Genomic DNA, 21,852 nt, shown 5'->3' with positions numbered 1-21,852 from the left:
TTTTAAAGAAAGTTCAACCAAACCCACTGGTTGGCTTTCGTTACTTAGCGTGCGCCCAGTAACGCGGTGCGGCTTATGTATCACCTGAAGACAAGAACAGACTCTGTAATTGTTCCTTAGTGCACTTTGTGGCCAGAAAATACGGTAATATTAATATTAGACATGTGATGTCTAATATTATTAATTAATATTAATTAATATTAATATTAATTAATAATAATGTGACAGTGGCTCGGGTTGCTGCTAACACACGTTTCCTGCTTCCATGGAAAGTTTAAAGATAAAATGAAACATTTCTTTGGTTTATTTGTGGTTCTGCATAAATAAAAGATAAAAAAGTAGTGAAAAGAGAAGAACTAAAAGAAGACTGCTGTTAATGATAATTTGATTGATGTTTCACATGCTAAAGGTGTGTTTTGATGATGAATGAATCTCATAGTGTAAACATGTAAATGAATGTGGGACTGGAGCTTAGTGGAAATGAGCTGCTTGGTGGAGCTCTCCCAGTGCTTTTCCAGTTCATTGTTTCCCTTAATGTCTTCGTTTACTAAACAAACTAATTACAGAACGGTAGACGTTGTGGCCAGACACCAGTAGATGGACTGGTCCAGAGTGACAGTGGGAAAAGTGGACCTGCGGTACAGAGACTGGACCACTTACTGGACTTCTTATGGTCAGCGTTAGGTTACGAGCACAGTGACACTGGTAAAAATATGAGTTCATATAAATTCTGCTGATGTGGACCATATGACAGATTTATAATTACACAACGACCGTTTCCATAAAACTTTCTCCAGATGACTTTCTAGTGAACCAGCAGGATATAAATAAAGCAGCAGTTTTGTCCCTTCTGTCTCATTTCACTACCCTTCCTCTTCAAACACACACACTTCCATAAAAAATGGGCTCACACTTGAGGACACAAATACACACCTCCCACAGGTGAGCCACAGTGGGGGCATCTGCCCAGGAGTGCTCGGCATTCAGCCCGCTCTTCCCGTTCTTGTAGATCACGATGGAGAAGGATTTGTCGAACCACCTTTAAAAAAAAATAAATAAATAAAAGAATTAGAACCAGCAGCTGGAAACCAGATCATCCAGATTTCTCCTCTGCTTTGATGGGAAATGCTTAAATTCACCACAGACAACATGTTCAACTTTCAGGTTGGCTTTGGTGTAAGGCAGTGGTTCCCAAACTGGGGGGCCAAGAGTTATCACAGAGGAGGGTGGGGGGGCACGGCAAGGCTCAATAACACTTGGGAGTTTTTACAAATTTGTAAATTTGTAAAATTTGTAAAAGAAATTATGATAAATGTACAAGAGAGACTTCAGGTGATTAAAAAAAAAAGAGAACAAACTACGTTGGAGCATATCTGTCGCTGGTTTACCAGTAAGAGTAAAAACCAATGGTGGGTGATAATGAGACCGTAGTATTTTGCATGTACCAAAATATTATGAAGCCAAACAAGTTACACCGCGACTTGGACTTTTCATCCTGAATACAAAGAAAATCCTGCAGGTGACTTTAGAAATAAACTATCCAACTATCATATATCCTCCTGACTACCAGGAAAAAAATGTGTAACTACAAATGTCCACTACGGAAGACATTGCTTAAACTTTTAAATATTGTGGTAAAATATATTAATATTTATCCAAGAAACAATTTAATGTGTTTATAAGATATTCAATAAAAATATAACTACAACATTTCAAGTAAAAATCAGCAGAAAGAAAAGTATTGTGCACTTTTGCTCTTCCCAGAAAACATGCTTGTTGCAATGGAGGCCATTTTTCTTTAAGAGAGAAAGAAAGTTCACAAAGACCCCCCCCACACACACACACACACACACACAAATGAGGTACCATTTAAAAGCACTAAATGTCCTCTTTAAAGACCAAAAGGTGTTAGTTCAGTAGCATTCAGGGAGATGAAAATATTTAGGTTTACAAAGGTCCTCCACAGAAGACAAATTGAACTACTGGTAGTCAGGAGGATATAAGTTGTTTCACTAAAGCAGCATCGTCTCATAGAAAACTCCTCTCACCTAAAGTAGTTTAAGCAGGAGAGTGGATAATAGTACTGACACGGTTTTAATTAAAGTTACTTACAATACAGCCACAAGAACTAAAGCTGTATTTCTCAGTGTGTTTCTGTGGTTCATGTGACGGGAGGGAGGGCTCGACATTGTTGTCGTCGATGAAAAGGGGCCCTGCAGAAAAAGTTTGGAAACCACTGGTCTAAGGAAACACAAAGGTCATATATATACAAAAAAAAGCATAAAAGAACCATTAGGCTGGTAAATAATGTAGGATATGAAATCAGAAAAGTAAAAGTGTTTTCTGTTTCCAAACAAAATCCAGGATTTGTTTCCGGAAAGAAAACGAACACATGAAGTAAACATGTCTCTCCGTGTCAGGAGTCAGGTAACAGGTCAGCTGAAGAAAAGTACAAATAAGAAGATCCACAAGATCCACTTTAATTAAGACAAGCTTGAACAGTTTAAACCAGGACAATGATGATGGTGATGATGATGTAGAAAAATGAAGGCATGATGTTTTCTCCTCTGTTTTTCTGAGTTAACGTTGTAAGGCTACGTACGTTTACCCTTCTGCCTGCTCCCTCTCTGACACATGACGTGAAGATGTAAATACTGTTAAACATTTGACATCAACTTCAGAAAGACAAAAAAAAAACTAAGTAAAAGTTTGTCTGATGCTGATGAATGTGGGAACACAGAAAACTTCTTCATCTCAACATTAATGTGAAAACCTGACAGTAGTGGTTAAAGTGTCCGTGTCAGCGTGCAGCGAGCAGCTGGAGTGGGCTGGCGGCTGCTAGCATCTGGGTCTGCTAGCTAGCGGCGCCTCCGATCAGCTCGGACACGCATTGCATTTCTACTGCTGCCGGAAACAACAGCAAGTGAATACTTTATGGTAGGGCTGCTCGATTATGACAAAAATTATCATCACGATTATTTTGACTGAAATTGAGCTCTCGATTATTTAACACAATTATCCAGTATTTATAAACAACGCTGCGCGTCGTGGTGTTCTAGACTCCATGTCGTGCATTATAACCGTTTAATGCACAGTTCCGAGTTGTTTAATCCGCTTTTACTGCTTATATAGGAACTATTTTACGTTGGCCTGGATGTACGTTTTATACCAAACAACCGCTGTCAGGCTGCAGCGCGTTTCTCTCATTCACCTGCTAAAAGACGGCTGATCTGAACCAGCTGGTTAACGCGTTGCTATGGTAACGCCCCGTAACAGAGCGATATTACAGTGTTTAACTCGCCGAAGTAGGTAGCAGAATATAATGCAGCCAGTTGTCACTGACAATGGTATAAACTATGTTTAGGTGAACTTCCACAACCTACTGCAGTTATTCTACATTGACCTGCAGCCGGAGCCGACTGAGACTGGCCGCCTGGGAGTGCTTTAGGACGGGAGAGGCTCCCGCTGCTCCTTCCTTACAGTAACTGCGTCACCATAGCAACGTGTTAATCAGTTGGTTGAGATCAGCCGGCTTTTGACATGCAAGAGAAAAGCGCTGCAGCTGTTTAGCATAAAAACCACACGGAGGACAGCATGAAATACTTCCTATACATGAACATGTTTTACAAATCTTGTAAAAAAGAAAAAGAAAATAAAGGATTTATTGTGGCAACATTTTGAAGGGTATGCTTCATGCTTGCATGTCAAGTTTGAGAACCGACGTCGTTCCCGGAATGAGGAAGGAGGTGTGGAGTCATACCGCGGGGTTATTTTAAGGACACAATCGGAGCTTTTGTGGTAAAAACTGAGAACCGTAGAATTCTCAGGAACAGAGAAGTTTTCAGGTGTATTATTAACTACTTCAGTTCAACTTTAGTTCTTACTTCCATCACTACCAACATCCTACAGAGAGCTGATTCAAGAGGATCATTTCGGACTGATTTTAACAACCAGATGGGCTTTTCTTCTGATTGTTTGGGGAGAAACAAAAGGAAAGTAAACAATGAGAGACTCTGGTGTTTACCGATCATAACATTTCCCATGAAGAAGAGACTTGGCGTAGCGGTCCAGGTTTCCAGCTGGATCTTCTCCCCTCATCCCCTGCTCCTCGTCGTCCAGCGTGATGAAGAAAGCTGCTCTCTCAATGGCGTCCAGAGAACGCTTGTTGGGACCAGAACTGAAGTGCTGCTTCCTCGTCTGAGACCAAGGAATCCTGGGACGAGGACATGATCGAATTTATTACTGGTCTGCATCAACTGACAGCAGGTCGGCGTACGCAGACGTGTCACAAAGCGGGGAAAAAGAAAAGAAAGTACCAAGAAATTTCACTTAAAAAGCATCTTTCAGGTCACTGTACGATAAAACAGGGAGAAAAACGACAATAGTAAACAATAAATAAATAAAATACAGATAAAACAGTAACTAGAGAGACGAGGCTTTTCTTCTGAGGTTGGATTTAACAGACACAAACCGTCAAGAGTTATTGGACGCCACGGCGGATGTCTGGGAACAAATACGATGACTCAGTCAAGAAGGTTCTGGAGAAATTTGGCGTTTCTGAATGAGCAGCTGTAAAACTTCGCATCACAAAACTAAAGAGAAGACAACTGTTTCCATTACAGATCGACATTTTCTCACATCCTGAGCCAAAAGTCACAAAATAAAGAGGGACCAAAGTCCAAAGTCCTCAATGGAGCTTTTCTCACGGTTCACACTGGAATTATGTAAACTACTCAAAAACATAACGGGAACACTAAAGTAACACGATGTAGGTCTGAATGAATGACATATTTTTATTAAATACTTTGTTCTTTCCATAGTTGAATGTGCTGACAACAAAATCCCACAAAAATGATCAATGAAAATAAAATATATCAACCCATGGAGGTCTGGATTTGGAGTTCTACTCAAAGTGGAAAAACACACTACAGGCTGATCCAACTTTGATGGAATGTCCTTTAAACAAGTCAAAATGAAGCTCAGTTCTGTGTGTGTGGCCTCCCTACAACGCCTGGACATGCTCCTGATGAGGCGGCGGATGTTCTCCTGAGGGATCTCTTCCCTGGCCTGGACTAAAGTATCCGCCAACTTCTGGACAGTCTGTGGTGCAACTTGGCGTTGGTGGATGGAGCGAGACATGATGTCCCAGATGTGCTCAGCTGGATTCAGGTCTGGGGAACGGGCGGGCCGGTCCATAACATCAATGCCTTCATGTTGCAGGAACTGCTGACACACTCCAGACACATGAGGTCTAGCATTGTCTTGCATTAGGAGGAACCCAGGGCCAACCGCACCAGCATATGGTCCCACAAGGGGTCTGAGGATCTCATCTCAGTACCTAATGGCAGTCAGGCTACCTCTGGCGAGCACATGGAGGGCTGTGTGGCCCTCCAAAGAAATGCCACCCCACACCATTACTGACCCACTGCCAAACCGGTCCTGCTGGAGGATGTTGCAGGCAGCAGAACGTTCTCCACGGCGTCTCCAGACTCGGTCACGTCTGTCACATGTGCTCAGTGTGAACCTGCTTTCATCTGTGAAGAGCTCAGGGCGCCAGTGGTGAATTTGCCAATCTTGTTGTCCCTGGCAAATGCCAAACGTCCTGCACGGTGTTGGGCTGGAAGCACAACCCCCACCTGTGGACATCGGGTCCTCATACCACCCTCATGGAGTCTGTTTCTGACTGTTGGAGCAGACACATGCACATTTGTAGCCTGCTGGAGCTCATTCTGCAGGGTTCTGGCAGTGCTCCTCCTGTTCCTCCTTGCACAAAGAAGGAGGTAGCGGTCCTGCTGCTGGGTTGTTGCCCTCCCCACGGCCTCCTCCATGTCTCCTGATGTACTGGCCTGTCTCCTGGTAGCGCCTCCATGCTCTGGACACTACGCTGACCGACACAGCAAACCTTCTTGCCACAGCTGGCATTGATGTGCCATCCTGGATGAGCTGCACTACCTGAGCCACTTGTGTGGGTTGTAGACTCCGTCTCATGCTACCACTAGAGTGAAAGCACCGCCGGCATTCAAAAGAGACCAAAACATCAGAAAGCATCGGAACTGAGAAGTGGTCTGTGGTCACCACCTGCAGAACCACTCCTTTATTGGGTGTGTCTTGCCAATTGCCTATAATTTCCACTTGTTGTCTGTTCCATTTGCAAAACAGCATGTGGAACTGATTGTCAGTCAGTGTTGCTTCCTAAGTGGACAGTTCCATTTCACAGAAGTCTGGTTGACTTGGAGTTACATTGTGTAGTTTAGTTGTTCCCTTTACTTTTTGAGCAGTGTAGTTCCTTTCCACCAAGCAGGTTGTGTTTACCGGCTTTATCTGTTTGTGTTCAAGACAACTCAAAAAGTTATGGACGGATTTTCATGGAATTTTCAGGACTTCTTGGAAACGTGAAAAGTAAATTTTGGTGCTGATTCGGATCACCGTTTGGATCCAGGAACTTTTTAAAGGCCTTGGCAGAGTGTTTGTCTAGTTAAAGACAGATGAAAGCGGTCAGTCTGACCGGCTTGATCCTGGTTTTCCAGCAGAAGCTGTTTCTAGAGGACGGCAGTTTCCTGCTTCTACACACGACTTCCTGTGGATCCAACGGCTTCTGAAGTTCTGCTCATCAGTTAGTTTAAGTCATGTGTGTTGGAGCAGGACACACTGAAAACCTGCAGGACTAAAGTCCTCGAGGACCAGAGCCGGATCGGAGCTAGACCAGATCCAGAGCAGAGCCGGTCTGCAGCCAGGGGCCGGACCGGAGATGAACCAGAGCCGGACCAGAGCTGGATTAGAGCTAGACCAGATCCGGACCTGAGCCAAACCGGAGCCGGACCAGATTTGGACCGGAGCCGGACCCGGAGCTTGACCAAGCCGAACCGGAGCCAGATCGGAGCTAGATCAGAACTGGACCAGAGCCGGATTGGATCCAGACAAGATTCGGACCGGAGCCAGACCAGGGCCGGACCCGAGCTGGACCAGATCCAGAATAGAGACAGACCTGAGCTGGACCAGAGCCGAACCAGAACCAGACCATTTCCAAACTGGAGCTAGACCGAGCTGAACTGAAGACAGACCAGAGCTAGACCAGATCCGGACCTGAGCCAAACTGGAGCCAGACCGGAGCCGGACCAGATTTGGACCAGGGCCGGACCCGAGCTGGACCAGAGCCAGATCGGAGCTAGACCAGATCCAGAATAGAGACAGACCTGAGCTGGACCAGAGCCGAACCAGAACCAGACCATATCCAAACTGGAGCTAGACCGAGCTGAACTGAAGACAGACCAGAGCTAGACCAGATCTGGACCTGAGCCAAACTGGAGCCAGACCGGAGCCGGACCAGATTTGGACCGGAGCCGGAGCAGAGCTAGATCAGAACTGAACCAGAACTGGACTGTAGCAGGTCCAGACCTGGTCCAGAGCCGGACCAGAACTGGACTGTAGCGGGTCCAGACCTGGACCAGAACTGGACTGTAGCAGGTCCAGAGCCGGACCAGAACTGGACTGTAGCAGGTCCAGAGCCGGACCAGAACTGGACTGTAGCAGGTCCAGACCTGGACCAGAACTGGACTGTAGCAGGTCCAGACCTGGACCAGAACTGGACTGTAGCAGGTCCAGACCTGGTCCAGACCTGGACCAGAACTGGACTGTAGCAGGTCCAGACCTGGACCAGAACTGGACTGTAGCAGGTCCAGACCTGGTCCAGACCTGGACCAGAACTGGACTGTAGCAGGTCCAGAGCCGGACCAGAACTGGACTGTAGCAGGTCCAGACCTGGTCCAGACCTGGACTGTAGCAGGTCCAGACCTGGACCAGAACTGGACTGTAGCAGGTCCAGACCTGGTCCAGACCTGGACTGTAGCAGGTCCAGACCTGGTCCAGAACTGGACTGTAGCAGGTCCAGACCTGGTCCAGACCTGGACCAGAACTGGACTGTAGCAGGTCCAGACCTGGTCCAGAACTGGACTGTAGCAGGTCCAGACCTGGTCCAGAACTGGACTGTAGCAGGTCCAGACCTGGACCAGAACTGGACTGTAGCAGGTCCAGACCTGGTCCAGACCTGGACCAGAACTGGACTGTAGCAGGTCCAGACCTGGACCAGAACTGGACTGTAGCAGGTCCAGACCTGGACCAGAACTGGACTGTAGCAGGTCCAGACCTGGTCCAGACCTGGACTGTAGCAGGTCCAGACCTGGTCCAGACCTGGACCAGAACTGGACTGTAGCAGGTCCAGACCTGGTCTGTAGCAGGTCCAGACCTGGTCCAGAACTGGACTGTAGCAGGTCCAGACCTGGACCAGAACTGGACTGTAGCAGGTCCAGACCTGGACCAGAACTGGACTGTAGCAGGTCCAGACCTGGACCAGAACTGGACTGTAGCAGGTCCAGACCTGGACCAGAGCCGCTGCTTATCCTCCGGCTGACAGATTTTGATGAGAAGAAAAGAAAATAATGTTTTTCTTTTCACATCCAAAGATCCCTGTCGTTATAACAATCGCTTCATTATTCCCTAAAATCTCATTTACATGGTCCACCATGTTCCCAGTCTGGTCTGGTCCCCTCCCCACATCATTCTCCAGACTGGGTCCCAGTGGTGGTACCTGTCTCCTGCTGTGAGCGCTGCCAGCTTCTCCTCTCCAGGAAGCGGTGGTGAAGGATCGTCCAGGATCCTCTGGATCTGGTATTCCATCTCTCTGGGAGACAGCAGGCGGCCGGCGTGATACACCCACAGGCGGAAGAACCGCCCTCTGTTGTACACCGCCACAAACTCGCTGTCCTGCCAGTGCTGGAGCACATCTGTACAGGACAAGTATCACTAGTGTTACCATTGTACTGGTGTGTGTGTGTGTGTGTGTGTGTTTCTTTTGTCACAACTTCAGCCCTGCTGAAAAATACCGAAGCTAAATATTCTGAGGCTTTTAAACCTTTAAACGCAGCCAGAACATTTCATGTTGCTTTTTTTTTATTTTTTATTAAAGCAGGCTTCCTAAAGGTTTTTACAAGTTAAATTTCAGACCTTTTGAAGGCCGTTTAGAACAGAATTTTATGCCCATTTCGCGCCACACGGCTAAAAACGACTGAATTTGTTTCCATCCGCAGTGACTGGTTACCACGCTGACCAAGGTGTGTGTCCACCGGGAAACAGCTGAAACTAAACGACTCAATAACAGAATGTGATGCAACACAAATCCCTCTGAAATTACTCAGTCTCTCATTTTCTGAACCGCTGGAGTCCATCCCAGCAGTCACTGGGAGACATGCTGGTACACCTGGACAGGTGTCTGGAGCTGGATATAAAAAGCTTGGCAACGGCGTTGGACGTCCATGACCGTTTGTCTTCTGGCTCTGGGTGAAGCTAAATGTTGGGTGGAGGAGGAGCAGCTGATGGAGCAGCTGAACCGTCCCATGTCGTCTACTGGTACATCTACTTAACAAGCGCCACATCGAGGCAGTTTGCCGATTAGGCGACTTCGTGCTTCGCTGACTGTTCAGTGTGATGCTCTCAGTTCCCAGTTTGGTTTTCTTGTTGCACAAGGTGCCGTAACTTCTAAATGGTCCCCACTCGTTCCAAAGAGGCCGGAAATGATCCTTTTAGAAAGTTTTTCTCAGAAGACAGACTTGTAATAAACCGAAGACAACGTACCGGGCGAACTCAATCATTCAGTCGTGATCCTAACCGCTTGATCCGACGAAGGGTCACGGGGAAGCTAGAGGGGTTTGGTGTTCATACATCCCCAAACGAACCAGATTTTCTCTCAAAATGAACTACGGTTCAATTCAGGGCTGGTGTGAATGCACTCTGAGTTTGTACATAGTGTAGTATATACAGCAGTATTATGTAGGCATATGTGTCTGCACCTCATAAGACCATTCAGTTATTCATCTTCCTAACCGCTTGGTCCGATGAAGGATCGCGGGAAGCTGGAGCCTATCCCGGCAGGCTTTGGGCGAAAGGCGGGGTACACCCTGACCAGTTCGCCGGTCCATCGCAGGGCCAGGCGAACACAAAATGCTGCTATTTTTAAAGTAAAATTAAGTTTGATAAATTATTCCAGCATCCAGTTTTAAACAATTTTTTCATGTTGGATCGATGCCATTGGCTCATTGATCAATACATTTCACCCCTAAAAAACACAAAAGAATGTTATTTTCTATTAAACCAATTGTGGGTTTTTTTTACCATTTATTTACAATTTTGGCTGTTTTTGTTTAATTTAAACAAGTTGAATATAAAATACTAAAAATTACTTGTAAATGAAGTTAAAAAATGAAAGTTAAAAAGAATCAAAATAGAAAAGAAATACAGAAAACTAAGTTTATTTCCATTAAACACTGTTAGGGTGACTGGAAGGTTTAATGTAATCTCTACAAGACGCGTTACGATTAAAAGATAAACTGTTTATATGATGTTTTTATATTTTTTATGAGTGGTGAAAATCCTCCAAATGTCTGAATGTTTGGTTATTTTTTAGCAGGACTGAAGCTGTTAAAGATGTTTCTGCAGAAACAAAGAAGAAACAAATAAATCTGTGACACATTCGCAGCAGCTTTGTAGAAGTGGACTCTGCTGTACAGACGGCGTGGTGGGAAGTTAAAAGAGCGCCTGAGGGTCCTGACTCAGCACGCGGCAGGTGTTTTTTTTTACCGGTCTCGGCTCCTGGCGTGCGCGTCGTGTTGAACATCCTCTCACACTGAGCTGCACACAGAGGAATGTTGGTGCCTGGAACGCGACTCTGAAACACAAAACCCTCTTTATTCACCAATCTCCCTTCATTTCTGCTAGCATCTTGACTTTCCACAGGCCTGGCAGGAGAATTTAACCTTCCTAACTAAACACACACACACACACACACACACACGTCTCACCGGTGTAAGCTCCTCCCTGTTGACTTTGCGGCGGTACAGCAACAGCGCGGTGATGGTGTTGCCAGCCCGGGCAGCCTGCACCGAGGTGGGCGTCACATACAAGAAGTCCTGAAAGAAAACACACGTTAGGCTTTAAAAACAGAAATAACTATTGGTTTTCTGTTTTCTTTTCCCCTCGGTGTGTGAAGCGTTCCCACACAGCCACAGGAATGGCAAGGTGAGAGGAAGTGGTGTTGTTTAACTGGTTGTAGGATTAGCATGTGGCGCCGCTGGTTACCATGCCGTAGTAGTTACTGTTGACCATTATCGGGCCGCGGCTTCTCAGGTAGATGTACTCCTCCCACCAGTCGCTGACCTGGAGACAAAGAGGATCATCAGCCTCTTCTGCTGCCAAGAAACACACGTTTGCGGCCAATCAGAGATCAGGGGTGTGAGCGAGCGCGCTTACGTAGTTGGTGGCCCACAGAGCTTTAAGTTTCAGGTAGCGTTGCAGGCGGTTCCCCAGGCTCGACTCGAAGCTGTTGGCCAGCGCCGTCATGCGTTTAAACTCAGCGTCGGTCAGCAGGGGGCGCACAGACTCCAAGTACTGATGGACGAGCAGTAAGATGTACAGTCTGGTCATTTTGTACATACGTGTGTGTGTGTGTGTGTGTGTGTGTGTGTGTGTGAACTCCTACCCGGCTCAGCGTGTCTTTAATGGCTGGAACAGGCAGGTGAGGCAGAGACGTCTGGTAGCTGTAAAGCAAAGGCTTCCTCCTCGAAAACAAGCTCATCAGACTCTGCGGGAAACAACAGGGAACTTAGCGACAGATAATAAAGTTATGAAATAAAAACCAGGTGTTTAGTTGTTCACATCAGAGGTTAAATAAAGTTACAGCTTTTAGCAAAAAAAAAAAAAAAAAAGCTACAAATAACTTGAAAACTGGAAAATGTTCAAATAATATTCCTAATATATGAAATCAGAGTTAAATGATCTGATCTGTGGTGTTCCTCAGGGTCAAAATCTTTCCTTTTGTCGGTTTTATTCAGATTAATTTGGATAAATCTGTTCTATTCTATTGATGTTTATCCAAAGCGACTTACATGTGACAGGTGATCAATTAACGACAACAACTAAGTAAACATGTCTTTAGGTGGGAGGAAGCCGCAGAGATACACGGGTAGAAGATGCAACGCCTGTCCACACGTCTCCAAGATGGATTAAAGAGAAATGAAAAATAAAATAAAATTATTTAGAGAAAAAAAAATCCATAAAAACTTTTATTTTTAATAAAATAATTTTTTTTAAAAATTTATTCTAATATCCTAGTTAATATCTGACCTCTCCAACATGGATTTTAAAGGGAATCTGACACGATCTACCACAGCGCTTCCCAACCAGCCCACACCCAGACGGGATTAAAGGTTCAGACCACCTCCACAGACACCAGCGTGTGTGTTCACACTGACCTGGAGCTTCTGGAGCCTGAAAACCAGAATTATTTTAACCAGATCCCAAAATGAACAACTAGCAGGTCATTAGAATCTGCTTTATAATATTTCAAAATGCATGTTTTCATCATTTCAAAAACAGAAAAAGCCGCTTAAAAGGCTTCAACTTGTGCATCCAGCCGTGTTTTCTCTGCATTTCCTCCCGAGTTTTCCTGCAACATTTAGTTAAACGTATCTGAGAAACGTCACAGAACACAAGACTGGCACCCAAATTACAGACTATGTGTTGTTAAGGACACGACAGGACCATTTCCCCGTCACATGCCCCCCCCATCGCCGGCTGATCAGCATCCATCTGGGATGCAAGATTTTCCTTCTTTCTGCTGCTTTTCATCATTCTTGTATTTGTCTTATTGTTATTATCTGTCCTGTTTGTTGTCCGTCCACCAGGTGGCGCTGGTGTGAGCATTAAAACGGGTCTCACCACCCAGACTTTGGTGGTGTTGGAAATCCTCCCGTGCTGCTCGAACATCCACTGGTGGTAGGAGAGCAGCAGCTTGAGGCAGAACCGGAGGGCCAGGATGAGGGAGAGCCACAGCAGGGTGCTGAAGACCAGCGCCGACAGCATGGTTTGGCCCTGAGCACTGAGGGACACATGGAGACTAGACGGACAGAGACGCTTACATCACTACTGGAGCTGAACGTAAAAGTCAAATCATTCAGCAAAAACAAGAAGAATGAATCATTTCTCATCGTTTGGCAACGTTCAGAGAAATAAAAGTGATTCCTGATGGTTTTTACACGTCTGAGGTGTCCAAACCAGCAGGTGGACACAGACCATGAGCCGGTGTGACAGCGCCGCCTGCTGGACAAATGAGGAGATGCACAATGTCTTCCACATTAAAATAGAGAAACTTGTTTATGAAAAAAAAACAAAAAAAAAAACTAAGAGATACTGCATACAAACACATGCATTAAAATAAACTAAACAACAATTATTCTAAAACTACTAATAATATTGAATAATAATCATAATGATCATTCATTTTAACTTTTTGCACGAAAAGAAACACGTTTTGAAAAATGTCAAAACCGAACAAACAATTGTAGAATTTTAAATAATTTATCATTTAAAAACTTATTTTTTACTCACTATAATTTCTGTATTATAATTAATCATTTAGAAATTATACAGATTTAAACCATGAAAATACTATAATTATTGTTAATATAATGTAGCTTTTATACTTTCATTATTTTAGATTATAATTTATAACAAACTTTACAGACAACAACGTCGTGCAGTAAAAAGTCAGGTGTGTTGGAGCAGGGATACATGGAAAACCTGCAGGATTCTGGGCCTGGAGGACCGGAGCTGGACGACCCTGATGTAGGACGTACTTCACCCATCATAAATTATTAGACTTTAATTATTTACCTTTTTTTCCTTTGTGAATTATAAAGTATCTCAAATGTAATTAGAATATCTGTTTAATTTAAATAAATATCAATATTTATTGTTGCCATTTCATTAAAAAACAATCAAAATCTATTTAAAATCTACCTTATTTAGATTTATTATAACTTATAATTTCAATTAAATGTAATGGAATTTGTGCAAATTTAAAATGAATCCAATATTAATTTATTTACAAATGACTCATTTTAATTTAATCATCTTAAATCATAACGAGCAATAAATTTCATACTTGAGTAAATTTACAAAAACATTTTTTTTAATAATAGGTTTGTCATGACATAAAGCAAATATTCCATAAAAAAACATAAAAACAAGCAGAGAGGTGACAAGAGAGCAGCTTGTGACAGCGGGACTCTAACTGATGAGTGAAAGAAAAGAAACATTAAAGTAACATCGGTAGAAGCGCGGCCTCTAACCATCCCAGACATGTTGTAAACATGTGAAGTGGTTTTAGTTCATGGACTGGGATGGAAGTAGGGGAGAGTTCCTGGTTAATGACTGGACCAGTCCCACACTGGTTTTAATGACTCATCGTCTTTATACGCTGACTGGATCTGTTGGGTTTCAGTCTTCCTGGTTGGGATGGATGGATGCTGACACACCTACAGCCGTGTTCATATTTATTCATACCTTTTATTAAAGAAGGAAAAAAAACCTGTAAAAGAAGCTGAAACTGACTAAAGTAATAATAAATAAAAATGTTTATGAAAATCATTGCTTTACTTTCTAATTCTGGTTCAATAGAAATATTTTATTTTAAAAAGCAAACAAATAAGATAATTTATTACATATTCCACCAGTCATAAACTAATATTTAGTTGAACAATCCTTTAATGTTTCCGCTCCAGTCAGGTGTTTTTTGTTTTTGTTTTTTTTTCTTTAACTCAATTAAATGAAAAAACAGTGTTTTATTTTACTAAATTATATTTTTGCTAATTTTTTAGTTCTTGTTCCTTTTTTAAGTCTCCAGTTATTTGTAAATTCAGCCTTTTCTTTAATGAAAGGGGATGAATACATATGAGCACAGCTGTACCTGTTATAAAAAACACAACTTCAAAAACATCAAGCTCATAAAAATCCTAAATAAATCTTAATTAAAATAATTCCAACAACATGCTGCCTCAGATTGATCTGATCGTCTTCATGCAAAAACAGACAGATAAACACAGACAGAGGTGAAAGTTGTGTGTACCTCAGTGGAAGGTGCTGCTGGATCTTGGCAATGAGCCCCATGCTGGGATCAGACTGCATGTACATGGTGGCGAGGATCCCTATGGCAACGAAGAGCCAGGAGGAGGGGCTGGCGGGGTACACTCCCTTAATCACCCTGTTCTGTAACCACAGAAGAAGAAAAAAGGCCCGGTCAGGAAAAAAAGACAGAAAAGCAGCGAAATCTCTGTGAATTTATGACACTGACTGTGTTTATGTGAGAGTTTTAGTTCCAGATAAAAGTTAAATCTGCTTTAAAGACATGAAAATGACAACCAGAGCTGGGCGATGTGGCGATATGCATCCTCTGGCTCGGGGGTGTCAGACTCCAGTCCTACAGGGCCGCTATCCGACCGACAGCTGATTCTAATCATATGGATCCAGCAGCTTTTTGTCAACATGTTCACCAATGTTAGTCAGGTGTGTTGGAGCAGGGAGACAACTAAAACCTGCAGAATACCGGCCCTAACGGATTGGAGTCTGACACCTGTGGCTGACAGAAATGTCTGTCTTTTCATATGAGGCTCTACTGTTTACGCCACGATAAGCTGCTTTACTGCAGTATTTTACGTCAGGATGCGCTTTACAGCAGTAGCAGAAGTGTTTCAGAGGATAATTCACTAAAAGATGACCGGCCAACCCAAACTGATGAGCTTGTTCATAAAAGAGGAGAAATTTCTGTCACATGGATGCAGTTTGGATATAAAAAGACCAACGTGGAACCGACAACAGACTAGCTCACAGTCCCGACAACGGACTCCGACACAACTAACTCATTTTATCACCTGCGCAGGAATCAGGATAAAGATTACAGAATAAAGAAAAGAGTCAACCAGCAAAAGCCGCGTCAAGTGGTGGTGAAAGCTCATAATAAGCTCCAGACCAAACGCTGCAGCAGGTATTTATCCCTGAAACGTCATGCGGCCATAGTTCCCCCAGATGGAAGGAGATCACTGCTGCTGTTGCCAAGCAACATCTGACACATAACTGATGACTGACTCAACATTAAACTAATAGTTTTACATGTTTATGTACGTCGTTATGTGGATTTAAAATGAGCTGTATCGTTGTGATGGCCGTGCCTCCAGCCACACAGTTTCAGTCGCTCCAGTCTCTCTGCTGGGAACCAGCAGCTGGAGCAGATAACTGGACCAGATCATTTCCTACAATAAAAGGGGGAATTTAATTTTCTTTTGTTCATTTAGTTTTGTTTTTTCATGTCATCCCTATGTCTGTTTTTGTTTGAGCTGATCCGCCACTATTTAAGTTTGCCCTGTGTGTCATTAGTCAGGTCGGCTGGTTTCATTCGGTTGCTTGGGTTACAAGTTCTTTGATTAGATTTTGTTAAGTTGAACTCTTTTTATTGGCCGGATTTATTACCTCCAACAAGCAGGTTATGTTTTCATTCGAGTCTGTTTGTCTGATAGCAACATTACTCTAGAGCTGCAACTATCGAGTACTTTTGGAATCGGGTACTCTGTCGATTATTTCTTCGAGTAATCGAGTACTCTAACGATTATTTTATTTATTATAATTTGTAAAACAAATACTAGAAACTCAACCAAAGTAAATCTATAAATGTATATTTGTGAAGCTGTTGCATGTGCTGTTGCCTAATGCATGAGGAAAATGTTTTAAAATATGATACTTTTAAAATGTTTTGAAAGTATCGTCTCGTCTTCTGCCGCTTATCCGGGGTCGGGTCGCGGGGGCAGCAGCCTAAGCAGGGAAGCCCAGACTTCCCTCTCCCCAGCCACATTTGCCAACTCTGCGGGGGGATCCCGAGGCGTTCCCAGGCCAGCCGAGAGATATAATCCCTACAGCGTGTCCTGGGTCTTCCCCGGGGTCTCCTCCCAGAGGCAGGTGCCTGGAACACCTCACCAGGGAGGTCCAGGAGGCATCCTGACCAGATGCCCGAGCCACCTCAACTGGTTCCTCTCGATGCGGAGGAGCAGCGGCTCTACTCTGAGCCCCTCCCGGATGACCGAGCTCCTCACCCTATCTCTAAGGGAGAGCCCGGCCACCCTGCAGAGGAAACCCATTTCAGCCGCCTGTATACGAGATCTCGATCTTTCGGTCACGATCCACAGCTCATGACCATAGGTGAGGGTAGGAACGTAGATCGACTGGTAAATGGAGAGCTTCGCCTTCTGGCTCAGCTCCTTCTTCACCACGACAGACCGGCGCAGAGTCCACATTACTGCAGACGCCGCACCGATCCGTCTGTCGATCTCGCGCTCCATCCTTCCCTCACTCGGGAACAAGACCCCAAGATATTTAAACTCCTCCACTTGAGGTAAGACCTGACTCCCGACCCGGAGAGGGCAATCCACCCTATTCCGGCTGAGGACCATGGTCTCAGATTTGGAGGTGCTGATTCTCATCCCAGCTGCTTCACACTCGGCACCGAATCACTCAAGCGCGAGCTGGAGATCACGACCAGATGAAGCCAACAGGACCACGTCATCTGCAAAAAAGCAGTTTTAAAAGTGTCACATTTTAAAATGTGCCAACGTGTTTGTGCACGCGCTCAATGTGTGGAGAAACAATACTCAACCGGTCGCAAATTTCTGCATTTTAAAAGATTAAAAAGAAGAATTCACAAAGAAAGAAGGACCGACTTGTAAACATGTCCACAGTAAGAACTAGCCGATGTCTTGGTGGACGACACGCCTGTTAAAAGTGTGTCTGTTTAATCCGGAATAAAAGTTTGCTGCAGGAACAGAGGCTCCGCCTCCCGTCACACGCTGCCTAAAACATGCGCTTTGACTCTGCGTGTGTGCAGGAGAGACAGATGAGGGACGGATTACAAGACGGTTAACGTGCGTTAGCAGCCGACACCTCGCCATGTCGTCACTGCTGACTGATATCACAGGTTATAACACTGTACATTATAACAGCCGCTGCTGTTGTTGATATAAATCGCGAAGCTGAATCTCCTCCTGGAGCGGTGAAGTGGAGGGTGGGGGGGTTCGTTCGTTTCAGGTGCAGCCACAATAATACCTGCTTTACAGCACACACACTGCACTGCGGTTTCTGCCCTTTTCAGTGTGAAATGGTCCCTCACTGCGACTTTTTCGGTCTTTTCCTCCCTTCTTCTTCATTCTCTGCATTTAGAGACCAAAGCAAGGAGGATCTTCAGACAGAAAGCAAACCGCTCGCCGCTGCTGGTGGAAATGTCCGACATCAGTCCGGGTGAAACTCATACTGTACAGACACACTGTAGGCCACAGGTTCTGTTTTTATATATTTTATACGTTTAGATGTTTTATATGTTTACTGAAACAGTGATGTCGTCCCTCCGAACAGCACAGTGGTCTGAGAACGCCGCCATGATGCATAAATTAAAATATATCACCACCTGATATTAATTAAACGACGCCTCGAGGCAGATAATTTTTGTACTCGAGTTACCAGAGTAATCGTTGCAGCCCTACATTACTCTAAAAGTTATGGATGGATTTTGATGAAATCTTCTGGATATGCTGGGGGTGTCACGAGGAACAAATGATGAAATTTTACTGGAGGATTCTGGTTTTTAAATAAAAAGTAAAAAGCAGACGCCGTGCCACAGACTACCACGTCATCGTATGCAGTGGGCGTGTGCGTAATGCGTAACTTTGGCTATGATTGGCCGATCGGTATGCCAACCCCTCTTTCTAATCGTGTGATATGGTAGAATCACGCTGATGTCATCATGTTTACATAAATGCGACCGATCGGCACCGAAGTCGTAGGAAACGTTTGTGACGCTGAATGACTGACACCTGTTGTCGTCCAATCAAACTGCTGTTACCGGGCAGAAAATTGTGATTTTGTTCGCCTAACTATTCCCGAAGCCCCGTGGGAAACGTAGTCGCTTTACTGAATGCAGTTTTATGTCGGTGGATTAAAGTTTTGGAGGCAAAACAGCAAAGATAAGACAGAATCTGTCATGATGTTTGTCAAACGTGAAGGATAAATTCAGCTTCTTCTGACTCTGGTTGAGTGAATCTTGGTCATAGCGACATTAAACTGGTATGACTGCAATCTGTGGGATGTGTGCTTCCAGTAGAGGTGCTGTTTGTACGTTTCCATGCCGCTGGGTGGACACGAGGGTCCAATATGTTTGTATTTCTGCAGACTTTGTTTAACTTGGTCTGTTAATTACCCTCGCCAAGGAGGTTATGTTTTCGTCGTAGTTTGTTTGTTTGTCTGTTAGCAACATTACTCTAAAAGTTATAAATGGATTTTGATTAAATTTTGTAGGATATGTTGGGGGTCTCATAAGGAATAAATGATTACATTTTGGTGGAGATCTGGAAGAGATCCTGGATTTTGGATCTCTTTGAAGTTCTGTTGGGCGTTAATGGCGGAGGTCCGCGCTCTCGGAGGGCTTTTCTACTTCATTTACATTAAAATAACTTTTCCTTTTTTTGGGTCATCATAAAAACTCCTATTTCTGAACTTGAAACCTGACTGTTCTTCACAGTCATGATGTGAGACTTTGGTCATATCGCCCAGCCTTCATGTAGGAGCCATATTATAAGTCATGAATGTCTGCGAATATACTGATGTGTTCAGGCTTGATTGGCACTTGGGTGGAGGGTGTGTCACTTTGGGTGTGAACGCACACATTACAAATAGTTGCACTCACCTGAGCGCATCGTTTTGGCTGTAAGGATGCAGAAGTGGGGTGAGCTCGGGAGTAAACTTTTTGTTGACCACAATTAGATGTTTTTGCTCTGCGTATTGTTTGTTCATTGTAATTTATTTAAAGTAACTATAAAAATAAACAAACGCAATAAGGAGAACATACATCTTAGTGCGCGTCATCAATATCTCCCGTGTTTAGCCTGCAGCGGCTAAGTAGATAATGCCGTTGGACAGTTAGCCGCAACAATTAATATAAACTCCGAACTCCTAACATATAAACTCCCATTTTAAACCTGATCTGATTCATTCCTCTGTCACGTAAACGTCCATTCAGTTTGTCTGTTACCTTGTCCCGTCGCGATAATATTCTGCCTCCATCTCAACATCAAATCAAATCAAAAGATACTTTATTCATCCCTGAGGGGAAATTCACGGTTCAAGCCAGCTCGTCCCAGGTTAGACATGCAGACATTTAACAATAATGACAAGTTTACAGAACTGAACTGAAGCTTTGGCTCCGCAGCCAGTTTTACCGGATAAATAAATCAGCTGCTGGCCAAAGCGTAGCAGTGATCTGGTGTCCAGCTGGGACTTATAATCAAAACCAAAGCCAGAATGGTTCTTATCATGTGGTTTCTGGTCTACGTTAGTGCTTCACGTCCGCCTTCTGTCCAATCAGAGCCCTTCCCAACCTCCCCATCTAAAGCTGATTAAATAAACATCAATTCAGAATCATTATTTCCATGTAAACTCAAAGGAAAATACTTTTATTCTGATTTATTCATTTGGATTAACTGATTCTGAACAAATCATCATGTAACCGGAGAGTTAAAGCCATTTCAGAAGGACATGGGGTTCAACCCAGATCTAACACGGTGATTTTAGTTATTTTAGTTCATTCAGAGGGTTGTACGGGACATTCTGGAGCCTCCAACTCAACCTGTTGGTTTCCTTATATAGGCCTTTATGAATTGGCTTTCATTATGTGGTTCTTTTCTGTCTGTGCCTGATTTGACGCTAAATAAATAAAGTTGAATTGAACTGATAACGAGGCGGGTCAGTGTGTATCTGATTCATACATCCAAGATGGCGACCCTGCATGAAAACAAGCAAACATTAGTTTACAAGTTGCAGCAACAAGTAATCAGGACGACGTTCTGCCTTCTCTTTAAAAGGCAGGTTCAGTCGTCTCCTTGCTGAAGAGATAAGAGGAGCGTGGACGTTCCTTTGCTCTGCGTTTAACTCTGGTATGTGTCTGGAGGGAGAACACGCCTCTGGTCTGTGTCTGGAGGGAAAACACGCCTCTGGTCTGTGTCTGGAGGGAAAACACGCCTCTGGTCTGTGTCTGGAGGGAGAACACGCCTCTGGTCTGTGTCTGGAGGGAGAACACGCCTCTGGTCTGTGTCTGGAGGGAAAACACGCCTCTGGTCTGTGTCTGGAGGGAAAACACGCCTCTGGTCTGTGTCTGGAGGGAGAACACGCCTCTGGTCTGTGTCTGGAGGGAAAACACGCCTCTGGTCTGTGTCTGGAGGGAAAACACGCCTCTGGTCTGTGTCTGGAGGGAGAACACGCCTCTGGTCTGTGTCTGGAGGGAAAACACGCCTCTGGTCTGTGTCTGGAGGGAGAACACGCCTCTGGTCTGTGTCTGGAGGGAAAACACGCCTCTGGTCTGTGTCTGGAGGGAGAACACGCCTCTGGTCTGTGTCTGGAGGGAGAACACGCCTCTGGTCTGTGTCTGGAGGGAGAACACGCCTCTGGTCTGTGTCTGGAGGGAGAACACGCCTCTGGTCTGTGTCTGGAGGGAAAACACGCCTCTGGTCTGTGTCTGGAGGGAAAACACGCCTCTGGTCTGTGTCTGGAGGGAGAACACGCCTCTGGTCTGTGTCTGGAGGGAGAACACGCCTCTGGTCTGTGTCTGGAGGGAGAACACGCCTCTGGTCTGTGTCTGGAGGGAGAACACGCCTCTGGTCTGTGTCTGGAGGGAGAACACGCCTCTGGTCTGTGTCTGGAGGGAGAACACGCCTCTGGTCTGTGTCTGGAGGGAGAACACGCCTCTGGTCTGTGTCTGGAGGGAGAACACGCCTCTGGTCTGTGTCTGGAGGGAGAACACGCCTCTGGTCTGTGTCTGGAGGGAGAACACGCCTCTGGTCTGTGTCTGGAGGGAGAACACGCCTCTGGTCTGTGTCTGGAGGGAGAACACGCCTCTGGTCTGTGTCTGGAGGGAAAACACGCCTCTGGTCTGTGTCT

At 44.7% G+C, this 21,852-nt stretch overlaps 1 protein-coding gene across 1 annotated transcript in view; it reads right to left on the bottom strand.

Annotated features, from left to right (window-relative positions):
- cpt1a2b (carnitine palmitoyltransferase 1A2b) overlaps nucleotides 1–21,852 on the bottom strand; it is a 67,774-nt gene that overhangs the window by 28,795 nt on the left and 17,127 nt on the right. The window contains exons 3-12 of the mRNA XM_079252689.1: nucleotides 14,954–15,093; nucleotides 12,766–12,943; nucleotides 11,528–11,629; nucleotides 11,299–11,436; nucleotides 11,128–11,205; nucleotides 10,851–10,958; nucleotides 10,630–10,717; nucleotides 8,585–8,780; nucleotides 4,025–4,213; nucleotides 934–1,039 (exon numbers count right to left, since the gene is read on the bottom strand). Coding sequence (XP_079108815.1) covers nucleotides 934–1,039; nucleotides 4,025–4,213; nucleotides 8,585–8,780; nucleotides 10,630–10,717; nucleotides 10,851–10,958; nucleotides 11,128–11,205; nucleotides 11,299–11,436; nucleotides 11,528–11,629; nucleotides 12,766–12,943; nucleotides 14,954–15,093 — 1,323 coding nt within the window. The remainder of the gene's footprint in view (nucleotides 1–933; nucleotides 1,040–4,024; nucleotides 4,214–8,584; nucleotides 8,781–10,629; nucleotides 10,718–10,850; nucleotides 10,959–11,127; nucleotides 11,206–11,298; nucleotides 11,437–11,527; nucleotides 11,630–12,765; nucleotides 12,944–14,953; nucleotides 15,094–21,852) is intronic.

Source organism: Telmatherina bonti (assembly GCF_933228915.1).
Source record: "Telmatherina bonti genome assembly, chromosome: 14".
NCBI lineage: Eukaryota > Metazoa > Chordata > Actinopteri > Atheriniformes > Telmatherinidae > Telmatherina > Telmatherina bonti.
The sequence above is the reverse complement of the archived record's forward strand: the minus strand, read 5'-3'. Positions and strand labels throughout refer to the sequence as shown.